The sequence below is a fragment of the Pelecanus crispus genome, chromosome 2 (assembly GCF_030463565.1).
Source record: "Pelecanus crispus isolate bPelCri1 chromosome 2, bPelCri1.pri, whole genome shotgun sequence".
In the NCBI taxonomy this organism is placed as follows: Eukaryota; Metazoa; Chordata; class Aves; order Pelecaniformes; family Pelecanidae; genus Pelecanus; species Pelecanus crispus.
The window spans coordinates 106,236,022-106,249,007 of record NC_134644.1 but is presented as its reverse complement, the minus strand read 5'-3'; the positions used below and the strand labels follow the sequence as shown (position 1 = coordinate 106,249,007).

The following is a 12,986-nucleotide window of genomic DNA, read 5'->3' as shown; positions in this document are numbered from 1 at the left end:
AAACTATATATAGCGTTGCTCGCATGCCATTAAAAATTAGCACAAGCCACTAATCTCAGAAATTGTCAGCTCTTAAGAAAGGCTATTTGCAAGCCTTGTAATGTTAAGTAGGAACTGGCAATTCTCATTTATATATAGGCTACATAGAGATTGCCTTTTCAATAGAAATTCTTTTCATCCTGATCTAAAAAAGACATTTAGAATCACAGAATCATAGAATCGTTTAGGTTGGAAAAGACCTTTAAGATCATCCAGTCCAACCATTAACCTAACATTACCAAGTCCACCACTAAACCAATTAAGGGTAGAGTAGCAATTTAATGTTTCCTGGCTTGGTGGCTGGATTGTTTTTTAATGAAAGTAAAAACTAGGAATCATTAAGGTTGGAAAGGATCTCTAAGATCATCAGTCCAACCATCAACCCAACACCACCATGCCCACTAAACCATGTCCCAGAGTGCCACGTCTACCCGTTTTTTGAACACTTCCAGGGATGGTGACTCCACCACCTCTCTGGGCAGCCTGTTCCAATGCTTGAATACCCTTTCCGTGAAGAAATTTTTCCCAATATCCAATCTAAATCTCCCCTGGTGCAGCTTGAGCCCATTTCCTCTCGTCCTATCGCTAACTACTTGGGAGAAGAAAAAAAAAAATAAAGTGCCCTCAGTAGTGTCTCCTTTTCCAAGAGGAAAAACTTCTGAGATTTCAGGAAACCTTGTACAGAGCAGCTGAACTCCATTCCTCACTGCTTCCCCACACTATTTTCTCTTCCTCAGGAGGCACCTTCACAGCAACAGCTTTCATCCAGGCAGTATTCCGCAGCTAACATCGTCGCTCTATAAAAAGAGCTCTTTTACTCCAAGCTCAGAACTACTACAGCTCATTCTTATAGAGCAGTATATTCCCAAACCCTTACTTCTACTTAATGTTGTCTCTGATCATTAGCAGGAAAATCATCTCAAGGAAGGAACATACCTTTCATTTCTTCCATGAAGTGACAGAGATTGGAAAGAACTACTTTTAACAAGGCTGTCCTATGTTCTCAGACACCAAGGCTCTCAAAAACATTTTAATTAGAGTCACAATACTTAAATTTCACCAGTAGAGAACCTGGTTGCTGACTGATATACTGCAGCACCCGAAGTCAGATTGACAGGACAGTCCTCCTCAGCCATGTACAAAAGCATGGCTACTCTGGGATCAATCCAATCACTACACAGAGAACAACGAAAATGACATAATACTCTAAATTTACTTCTACGAGTAGCATGAATCCTGTGCATTTTAAAAAACCTTTTACTAAGCAAGCTTTCATACTCTACAGGTCACCAAAGCAATTCATACAGAACTTAGGATTTGTTAGTTTAGAAATCCACACACGCTCAATTTGGTCCACAATTTCTAAAACAGCGTGCTACGTTTTCACCTACATTGCTTTTAATATGGAGCTACATCCCAGGGCACAGGCAACCCACTATTTTGTATTTTATGCCACCTCTGTTAGCTGGTTTACAGAAGGTAATTTTCTATTATTGTCACCTGACAAAATTCTTTAAGTGTCATAAATGTGTAGTCTTTCATTGCATGACATTTTCATAAATAGAAAGCTGTGGGCAGGACAATACGGTAAGATGTTACCTTTATGGAGCTGCAAGAAAATACAAGGTATTAATGATTACTTCCACATACTATATTCCAGCCACCTTTGGCTTTATGATCTATGCAATTGCATAGTCACATATTATTTTGACTTGGAACCCTTCCTCCTCATTCAGCACATGGGAGCGATGTTACTCAAAAAGGATGATCTTACAGGTAAAGCAGCTGAATGTCACTCCAGAAAAGCTCTGCTACTGACTTCTTACATAATGGTGACCAAAGAAAAAAAAAAAACAACAAAGTGTACAGATTAAGTATCCTCCACCTTCTGGGAGTCCAACACACTGCTTGACAGCAGAAGCGCAAAGCACTTAACTACAACTGAAACAGATTCAAAGCACTGTTCAAATCTTCAGGACAGCTGCAGGAATTATAATCCAGAAGATGAAATTTCTTATTTTGCCTCTAGTAGAAAATATGCAGCATGATTTTTTGAGCAGTCAAGGTTTTCCAGTTACAGCAGCTGAGAGCTCAGTCTCAGTAAGTTCACCATACTTCTCTAACATCTTTGCGCTGCTCTGTAGTCTAGTACTGAAACCCTCACCGCCCTTAGTCTTCATTTCTCCATCTGTTTAAAGGAACAGTAATATGAAGCAGTTGAAAAGATATCCGAATGCTTTGCAAATATTTCGGAAGCTGCCAGAAACCAGTAATTCTGTATTTGGCTCAAATCTGTGGAACCGACAAGGCAGCAATGCTATCCATTAATAGGGAGAGAAGGACCCTGATCAGCAAGTACAGTCCATCCCATGTACCAAATGAGGCAGCTATCTCACAGATGCATGTAAGTTGACACGCAGCATGCTTGCATTTAGGAAAAAAAAAAAAGTTTACAAAAGGCACATACACAGCTGCCAACCGTCTAGAAAAATACGTGAGTATAAGGCACTGTCATAACACATTTCTGCTACAGAAATCAATAGAACAGGCTAAGTACCAACAAACAGCAAATGTAATTTATTCATTTAAGCACATACTACAAGAAAAAGTATTTAAAATGGTGACGCATGCATCCCCAAGGAAAGTTTAGCCTTTACATTTAAAGTAATGATCATATACATAGTACTTATTTCCAAACACTTCTCTTTTTTTAATTGTTGTGAGAGTTACCAAAGAGCCAATGTATCCAACAGATTTCTAATCAGGTCTAAGTAAGGACACAGAAGATGACTGCATACTAGCTCCCTGATGGAATTCTGATTTAGCTACTCTTGTCTATAAACAGATACCAGCCTTTTTAGGTACAGGATCCTATTTTACAACTTCGCATACAACAAGTAAGAAATTCAAGCTTTTATTCAGTTTATGCTTACTTAAACTACACTTACCTCTCTTTTAAGTTCATTCATGCACTGGCATGTTTTTAGAATGGCTACTTCCAAGTCTTCCATAAGATCCTTTGTCTTCTGGTTTTGCTACAAGCCAAAGAAAGCAATCGGCAAAACATTACACAAAAAACCCAGCAAATCCCACCTTGACATCATGTGTCACTACTTCAAGCTGCTTTAGAATAAAGCCTTTTCTTTCTAGACACAGTGTTTTCATTTGCACATCCTGTGTATATTCTACTTGAAAAATTCTTTTATAGGAAGATTTGTCACCAAATCAAATCTAAAAATAATAGTCATGCAAGCTAATTGACTGTTTCTGTTCAACGGGAATTTACTTCTAAACCACGCTGAGCTTTTTTTAGGAAAAGGGTTTCCTCAAGCTTTACAGCTTCCAAAAATCTTCTGTCTAAACATCCGAAAGTGGAGCAACAGTTTAAGGCATTTTTAAAATTTTTTTAAATATAAACACCCTTTTAAAATAAAGTGGTACCTAAAATGTTACACCGAACATTCTATATTGAATTACAAAAAGGTTACTTAAAGCACCCTTGTAAGGCTTTAGATCATTGTCTAATTTAAATAGATACTGTAGCTAACAACATTTTATCAAGGTAGCTTCAAGACAGAGCTCCCACTTCTGCAAATAGCACCTATCTGTGGAACAATCCAAATGTCAAGAGACATACACTGGGAAAAGAGTTAAGTAGCAGTGATTTTGCATTCTCCTCTGAAATACATTGGAAACAATTATCCTAGGTGGGACTGTTAACATGGCCATAGCTGCAAAAAAATTAGCCCCTCAGAATCTAAATTAAGATAAACATACACACACAAAATCTGTGTAGGTATAGACACGCACACCCTCCATTTTACTGAAAGGAAAAAAACCCCACCCAAGCCCATATGATCATTTTCTCAGGTATCCTTATCTAAGTCTCAAAGCTACCTGTCCCTCAAATTTAATGCTTTCCTTTAAGTAATTTGTGTAAAAGTGTAACATCACAAAATCACTTTTAACACAAGGAGCATGATGTTTTACACTCACTAGAGTGTCCTTTTTATTTCTTTTACTTATTTAATGTGCACATTTTTGCTCCCTCGTGCAACTTTTTTTTTTTTTTTTTAACCACAAGTGAAGCAATTGTCTAGCCAAAATAAGGTTGCAGGAAAACCTCAAACAGGACACTAGCTTGTGATCTTATGAGCTCAAACATACACAGGAAGGATTTCAGAAACATTTAAAATTCAATCAACAGTATTAAATTAATTGTTGTGCTCCAGCAAGTTTTCATTAACATATAATAATACAAAAAAAAGAGCAGATCGGTGATGTCAGCCTAATTTAGGCTTGACCTAGGCTATAAGACACTTCAATTTTAAAGTACACTCTTCACTGAAGACTCACAGTTACTCTGCTTGCTAAAAAAAAGTCTGGTGAGTAGAAAGGGAAATAATTGGGCACTTTAACAGCTCTACATATCCCTCAGTTCATGTATCCCCAAGGTACGATAATATTTTTTTTTAAATCAACAATCCCACTTGAATTACATTAAGTCCCTCAGAAAATATTCACCCTCCGAGAAGCTGCTGAGCTGAAACTAAAAAGCCACCTCAGTGAGCTGATGTTATTTCATCTGCTTACTGCGTCTTCAGTCACAGCTAGGCTGGGTTATTTATTAATGAAAATACTTAATGCAAAAGCACATGTGCATGCCCAAGTATTTTCACGGATCATATATATGCGTAGTCTTGCACATTTCTATCACGTGAAATTCAGCATGTAAATTATTTAGAGGTGATCATTTTCCACCAGTAACAGAGCTTAGAAATACCCGAGTGTACTGGTTTTGGCTGGGACAGAATTAGTTTTCTTCATAGTGTCTGGTATGGTGCTGATTTGTGATAAAAACAGTGTTGATAACACAGGGATGTGTTAGCTATTGCTGTGCAGTGCTTACACAGCTGCCTACCAGGGCTAACCACCAACACCAAGCTCAACACAGTTTTAGTTTCTTATGGTTATGGGATTCTATGCAATTAATATTCTATATGCATCTTCTTTGTAATAACAACAGTCTGTACTATCAATAAGATTTATATGCTCTTCAAACTGCACTACTGCATTAAGAACACCTGACTGCAGCACCTGATTCAAAGAGGAAAAAAAAAGAACAAAAATGCTTTCTCATAAGTAATACATTGTTAAGTATCCTATACTAGTACGCATCTGCCATATTTCAGAGTGTTGGTAAGATTTTGTGCTGTACTTTTCCCCAGGAACAAGACTGAAAGCAAGTCAGCATCAGAAACAGAAATTGCATTTTCCATCTCTGCTTTTCCTCCCGCTTTTGCATGTATCTATTATCATCTTCAAGGAACAAGACAAGACAAATGACAGAGGGAGGCTTAACGTGTTTCTTCTCTAAGAAAGAAAACTACCATCATTTAAATCTTGTAAAAAGGACAAACAAAAATTGCCTGTAAGTCTCAGTGTCTCTTTCCTCTCTCTCCTCTTTGCACAAGATTACAAAACCAGTCAACTTTTTAGAATACTTCCCTTCTCCATAGTTTAAGTGTTTTCAATATTCTGTTGAAAACAAGAAACAGAAACTGTGGTCACTGCCATGGGATCAAGACAATTGAAGTCTCTGAACTACTCAACCAAAAGACCTAACTGTTTAAGACTGTGCAATGATACATCCATCCACCTTCTTGTTTCCACCTGCAGCTTCATTAAAATTAGTCTACCACCACTAGTAGCCTAATTCAGCCATCAAAGAATCAGTGAAGCAATACCACTGGAGGAAGGGGAGGACAGAACATACTGAAGCTGCAGAACAAACTCTGGCTTCCTCGATCAGCTCTCACTGTGAGGAATAGAATTCTCTCTTCCTAGACCAGAAGAAACACTGCATTAAAAATTTCTTTCCAAAGTAGAGGTGAAAAGATTTACTTTGCTAAAAAGCTCTTACAGCTTGCATCCACACTGAAACCAGCTGCTCTAGTTCCATTTTAGCCTGTTTAGACAGCTCCAAAATGTGTTCTCTGTGCTCATGACTGGTATAGGCAGAGTCTGTGAAGTCCTCCGTGTGTTCCAGGATAACTTCCAGCATTGTCGAGAGGTTCTCTTTTGAGAGAAAATAAAGATTCTCACGAAGACCCTCCACCTTATTCTGAAAAAGAAGCATATCAGTTCCTTGAGAATTAATGTGGTTATACAGTTGTGATGCAAATGCAGAAAGCAGGTGCACCATTTTACATTTTATTTTTCTCCTCAGTGCTTTTTTTTATTATTCACTTCCTTTCAAAGTAATATAACAATTTGCTTCTACCCAGACCTCCAGTTTAGGGTTTGGGATTTTTTTTTAATGTATTAATACCATCAGCAAATTACTGGCCACTTATCAGAAGTAATAGCAGATACATTACTGTTCTACTGCTGTCAATAAAAAGTTTTTAAGTTCAGTAAGTTTCAGATTTTGTTTGATCTTTCCACATCCATATCATCTATTTTGAGTATTTTTCTAAAAATTTACATGTAGCAAATTGAATACTTTGAGGCACTTCAAAAAATTCAACCAAATTCTAAAGGGGAGGGGAGATAAATAAATAAATAAATAAAATAAAATAAAATCGAAGTGATAGACTTCAAAGCAATAAGACATGGTTGTTCATTAACTGTTCTTAACCGAGTATGAAATTTAGACAATCCTTTATCAGGAAACATTGACTGAGCCACAGGATACAATTTCAATTTATAACGTTTCCTTTGAATGACAGTTTTCTCTTTAAATGTTTGGATGAGTATTTTTGTGTGCAGTTTTAAAAATACTGCCAATTACAAAGCAATAATTCTTCAACAACTATTTAAATTAACTTCTGATTGGTATCCTGATACTTAAGTTTATTCAATGTCAAGGCATCACCTCAACAAAACATTAGAGTTTTGAATGCGTTCTGATTCAGGAGATGGCAAGTATCAGAAGGTGTATTTTGGCAACGATAATGAAGTTATAATCACCTCTTGTCAGATTCTCTGACATTTTGGGACAGTTAAATTTAAGTTAACACTGCTGAAAAGATGTAGTTCCACCATTTGGAATCTAAAAATATTTTTTTTTCCAGAATTCTTTTTTTGACGTAATTTATTAGGCTGTAGAAAACAATTCTATTTCTACTCTTACCTTGAATTCTTTGATGCCAGAATATATGCTGATGGGGGCCACTTCATTTTCTCCGTTTGATCTAGAGTCAGTTACAATTTCTATTACCTGTTCCAAAGCTAATCTCATCCGATGAAAAACTCCATCTTTGTTTATACGAGCAGATTCACAGTCTGGATGCCTCAGACAAGTCTTTTTAAAGAAAGCAAAGTAAGCATTATGAAAGAGTACACACGCAGTATAGCAAAATGAATGCTTCCTGTGTTAGGATATGATAAATTCTTTCAGTTACACTGCTATTGTGTTAAGAAGAATTCATACCATTACTCAGAATACTAAGATTTTCCTCTACTCACTCTTTACTCTTACACCCTTCTTTAGCATGAAGTTTAAAATGGGGCTGAGAAAGAAGAGTCAGCTATCTTGCCAGATGCCATACTCTGTGATTTATCCAAGTTGTGTATGAGTGTGCATACTCACTCACCTTTGAAGCAGTTAGGAGCATCATGGTGCACTTCTCAAGAACAGCCCTAGATGCTGCCATTCTAGCCTTTTTTTTCTCATCCTTCAAATCCTGAACACCAAAAGAAAAAAATTACCTGGATATTACACAGTGTCTAAAATGTTAACTGTTTGTTAAGACTAGAAAAAGGAAACTCTTGAAGATGGATGGGTTGTGAGAAAGCTTCTTTATGTCTGACAACTGCTATTTTCAGCCTAACTCATGATCTAGAACTTGCTTTTCGAACAGATTTTAATTTATGCATTTATTCTTGGCTCTATTCAATTCAGATTTCAAAGAAGGAAGATCTCAGAGATACAGAGCGTATTATGTAAATTGTCACTAATTTTGCTAACTTTATCATATAGCATTATTCATAAAACAGAAAAATGAAGGGAAAAAGAACAGCTGACTAAAAAGTATTTTCTGAAATGGGGAGAAGGTAAGGCAGAGACAGAGAACACCAGCTTTTCATTGTACTGCAGTGAAGGAAATGTAAAATAAATCTTTTGTCTACCTGAGTGTTACATTTACTACATACCAGTAATAAAGTTTTAACAGGCTAAAAAAGCAATTCCTCTGTAGAAAGGCATTGAGTACAGAAACTTTTCAAGAACTGCAAAACTGAACTACACCCCCAGAAAAGTTCAAAGGGAAGAATTTAGAGTCCAAATTGGGATGGGGTGGGAGGGAAGGGAAGAGGGCAAGACATGAATCCCTCAACACGTAAGAGGGTCTAACAAGAGGAAGAACTTACAAAGCTACAACTAAGATCTTCTCAAGGCTTGCAAAGAGTGCTATTTGAGTGTTGAATAGGCAACTGAATGGGACCAGCTGAAAAGGGAACAGTTTAAAGGATGGAATTAATCCTAATTTATCCTAGACTAGCAAAAAACCCTGGATAAATTACAGCAGCAGCCTGTTTTGACATTTTTATAAAAATCTTATTTAGCAGCTACAGAAAATCCTTAAGGTCAAAATCACCACATTTAAAAAACAACCAGCTCATTTCTGAAATTCTGACATTACATTCTGAAAAATCTGACCACACTCAAGAGTTTCTGGCATAGTACTGTAATTATACCATGGAAAAATACTTTGAGGGATGTTTCCTCCCAATAAAGCTAACAATGCCACATAGCAGCCTACACACTGTAAAGTGAGCATATCAAGAAAAGTAGTAATGAAACACTCTTTCCAAAAGAGTCAAGTAGGCAAGGAGGGGAGAGCCAAAGACCAGTTAACACTGAAACCCAAAAATAGTTGAAAAGAATATCCCTTACTAGTAACACACCTTTCTCTTTCCAAGGAACAACTGCTATGAATGTTTATGGGAAAAATAAAGAGAGTTCATCTCCAAGCAGATATTTCCTTTCATTATATGTAGCTTTTCCAGAACTGATTCTTTGATACTGAGCATGTACTTAGCAGACTCGGAACACATCAACAGTAAAAGGAGATGCATGAGGTTGGCTAATTGTTTATACAAATTGAATCCTGAATTTTGCTGGATATTAGGGACTCTGTATATCAGAGGGGCACCCTGCTTCAGTTCTGAACGGAGGATTTGATTGCCAAGGGGAAGTACCTAGAGCACACAGAAGTAGTCTTAAGCTTCAGCAAACCTTTTATTTACACGGAAGTAGGAACAAAAAGCCTCCTGCATGAATGAAAGGCTTTGAAAGAGTAGCTGCATGTGAGAAGTAAAAAACCATTACCCCAACATAAGAAGGTTTTGACCTAAACCTAAAAAAATATTCAGTAATAATAATAATAAAAAAAACCAAACAAGCATTTGCTTTATTAGGATGTAAAGATATCATGTTTGGAGTTTTCTAAAATAATTACTCTGCTTTCAAATCCGTTCACTATGTGCAGACATGAAATGTTTCTGTCAAGCAACAACAGACAAATTCTCTACCAGAGTAATAAGCCAGAAAAGTTAGAGCCAAGAGACAGTGATTGAAGCCAAAGGACATCTCAAATAACATGCACCCAGGCTTCTGGAATATATGCACATCAAACAACACAGTGTTATTTCTCAGGCTGAGCTTTAAAATCAAAAGATGTCCTTTGGATAGAGCAAGGAGAAAAGGTTAGGTTTCAGAGATAGGACACCAGCAATTTTGTTTTGTAATAGTTAATCACCCCAGAAGAACCCAAATCTTCCAGTGAATCAGATGAAAATGATACCTTACAACATCTCTCACAGCTTTTTATTAATACTTACATTTTGCCGATCTCCAGTTAAATGGGCAAACTCTACCATTTCATTTCCAAACTGGCTGAATATTTGTACAAACTCCTGGAAACTACTGACTTTTTCTAGTTGTTCCATTGTTGCAAGAACCTGCAAGATAAGGTAAAATACTGTAGATTATCAAGATGCTAAACAGAAAACATTATTATTAAACTAGGAATATTAGTATTTGCAGACACTTCTAAATCATGTTGTTTAAAATGTACATATTTTGTCACTAAGCATTAATAACTCAACAGCTAGAAATCAAGTCTAAATTAATAACCATGCTTCATTCAAATGAGTCATTTGTTGTCAACCCTCAAAAACATTCTCCTCACTCTTCCCAGTATCAAGAGTAACAGTACTACAGGATTCAGTTTCCAGATTTAGGAAAAATGTTACTGTCATACTAAATATAGAAACCTAAGTACTTAAAAATAATATAAAGATTACATCCCTGTGTTGTAACTCTCAATTTCAAAGTTCAATTTCAGATGCATAACTTTCAAGGTCTACAACCACAGTTGCACAGTCAGACAGACAAGTGTTTTAATGGCTGTGTGCATTTAAAAAAAAAAAAAAAAAAAAAAGAAAGCAGCAATGGCATTCCACAAAAGAAAACGAAAAAGTTAGAAATTAGTTAATATAGTGTTTTATACTTTCCTTATTAACTTACTATAACTCTGAAGATTTGTATTAGCTCTTTACAAAACAAAGAACTAAATGAACCCAAGTTCTATCAAGCTCTTACTCAAGACACATAAAAGCATGCAAAATCAGCATTTTTTAAAACATTCAGCAAAAATTATCATATAGCTTATAAATTACTGAAGCGATCCTGCTGAAGTCACTACAATGGTTTATAACATAGACTAACGTTAGGGTTTTTCAGGTTAGAGGTAGAGTTGCTAATCCCAAAGTGATCTCTCAAATCCACTAAACGTCTTCAGAAGGGAAGACAGTCAAAGCAGTTCTTTATTGTGTTTCAGACTGGAGATAAGATACCACATGAAAATTTAACACACTGTACTTGAAAGGGAGAAACTTCAACTTATTCTTCCTTTCCTACGCCAAAAGTATCTTCCCCCTCCCCAAAACTAAAAAAGCAATCTACATACCTGATTACGATAAACTACCCCTTCCCTGCAGCCCAGGCAAATCCTTCTAGAAGCATCCATTCTTTTCTATAGAGCAGCTGCTCAATCTCATAGTTGTAATCTATGTAAAGCAAATGTTCCACTAAATCCTGTGAGCACTGCTTTATCATGCAATATTAGACTGCAGTATCTGTCTAAGTATCTTATGCTATGCATCCAGTTCCACAAAGGCTGCAGAAACAGGAACTCTCGTGATTCAGGTGTTGATGCATGACCAAGGCTGGGGTATAAAGGACTTGGAAGGAAGCTGCACAAAGATGAAGATGTGAAAATAGCAGTATGAGAGTGGAAGCAGCAGAGAACCACAGGACTGGGAAAGTGAGGATGTAGAAAAGTGAGTGTGGAGAAAGGAGAAAACATTCAAGTTAAGGTCCAACTTTCTCTTCTAAGAATGGATAAAAAAAAATCATAGTAATTATGCTCAATCATTCTTGGTTTAAGCAAGTATAGTACTTCACGAGTATGGTCTTGGTTGCAAGCAACTCTGTTAGTTACCCTAGAGCAAGTGTTTCTGTCATGACAAATCTCTTGTCAAATAAAAATTTCAGTGAAAGCACATGTGTTTCTATTACAGGTAACAATTCTAGACATTCCAGGCAGAGCTGACATTCCAAGAAACTACATACAGGGAGAAACCGTATAGACAGCTCTAAATTTGTCTAAAGCTTATTCTGAAGCTGTTAGAATGCAAAATACCTGTGATGTCTTCATAATTTTTCACTTTAAACTTTCTTCAACATGAAACATACAGATAGCAATTAAAATGTACATTTTAAAATAAAAGGTTAAAAATATGTATCAAAAAAGGCTTTAAGTTCCTATTAATATCTAAATTAGAACTTAATATTACACAGCTACTGCTGCACTATGAATGTCGCCTTTCAGATAGCGGTCGTAGGCTGACATCACTTCAGGGCACATCCATATTTTGATCCAATCCACATAGTGCAGCAACATCCCCACTATCTGTCACTTCCCTGTTCATTGTTCTGGCACTCCTAACCGGGCTGATGACAGTAAACAGAGCAAGACTTTAAGCTCGCTGATGCAGTGACTAAGTCTGATGGACAGTGAAACAAATTTTGTGAGGTAGGAAAGATGTGGGCAGGGACTCAAGAAATGCACACAGTCTAAGAACACAGGGATGGTATATATGGTGCAGAGGATGCAGAAGCAGGAACGGGATCACTGGGATCATCAACCAGAGGGTGGGTTCTGGAACAGATCACCGTTCCAGAAGATCTCAATCACTTCATCAGTCTACGAGATTGGATGTCCAACCACTAAGCTGTTTTCCTGTCCTTTGCCGTTGGTTGACTTAACTGCTCTTGATTCATACAAAGAAGATGATGATGACAATGAAATTGAAGGCATTCAGAAAGAGGCAGCAAGAAAACTGGCATTAAAAGTTTAACATTGGGCATTCAGCCTCTAAGATGAAAATGCAGCTGAGATCATCTGGAACAGTGACCCACTCCAAGAGGCCAGCATCTGCTCCAGTTGGCAGTTCTGATGATCCTGTTCCTGCCTTTCCATCCTCTATGCCATATTACACTACACTGTCTCTGAGTATTTGTGCACACTTCTTAAGTCCCTGCCCACATCATCTCTCTACCACAATATTTCTTACAGTAAGAACTGCTTTGCTATCCATCATACCAGTGTCGGACACACTTTTCAGCAGTGTAGTCTATAAATATCAGGGTATCCCTGTATAAGACACCATCATTTGTTTAGTTTAGCCCTAGAGATGTGAATTGCTCTACCGGTACCACAAACAGACATTCTCAAACACACGTAGACTATGCACAGAAAGGAGAATGCAGTAAAACCCAAAAGACCACAAAGACTAGGGTGCCTATGGCAATCAGAATCAGACACACTTACTCTAGAATATGACTTTGTTTTAAATACCTTCAAAATTAAATCTCA

General features: G+C 37.0%; 1 protein-coding gene across 1 annotated transcript in view; it reads right to left on the bottom strand.

Annotated features, from left to right (window-relative positions):
* Positions 1 to 12,986, bottom strand: part of CTNNAL1 (catenin alpha like 1) — a 59,370-nt gene that overhangs the window by 18,384 nt on the left and 28,000 nt on the right. Inside the window, exons 4-8 of the mRNA XM_075705972.1 lie at positions 9,886 to 10,005; positions 7,638 to 7,727; positions 7,175 to 7,345; positions 5,963 to 6,163; positions 2,988 to 3,074 (exon numbers count right to left, since the gene is read on the bottom strand). Of these exons, the coding sequence (XP_075562087.1) occupies positions 2,988 to 3,074; positions 5,963 to 6,163; positions 7,175 to 7,345; positions 7,638 to 7,727; positions 9,886 to 10,005 (669 nt within the window). The remainder of the gene's footprint in view (positions 1 to 2,987; positions 3,075 to 5,962; positions 6,164 to 7,174; positions 7,346 to 7,637; positions 7,728 to 9,885; positions 10,006 to 12,986) is intronic.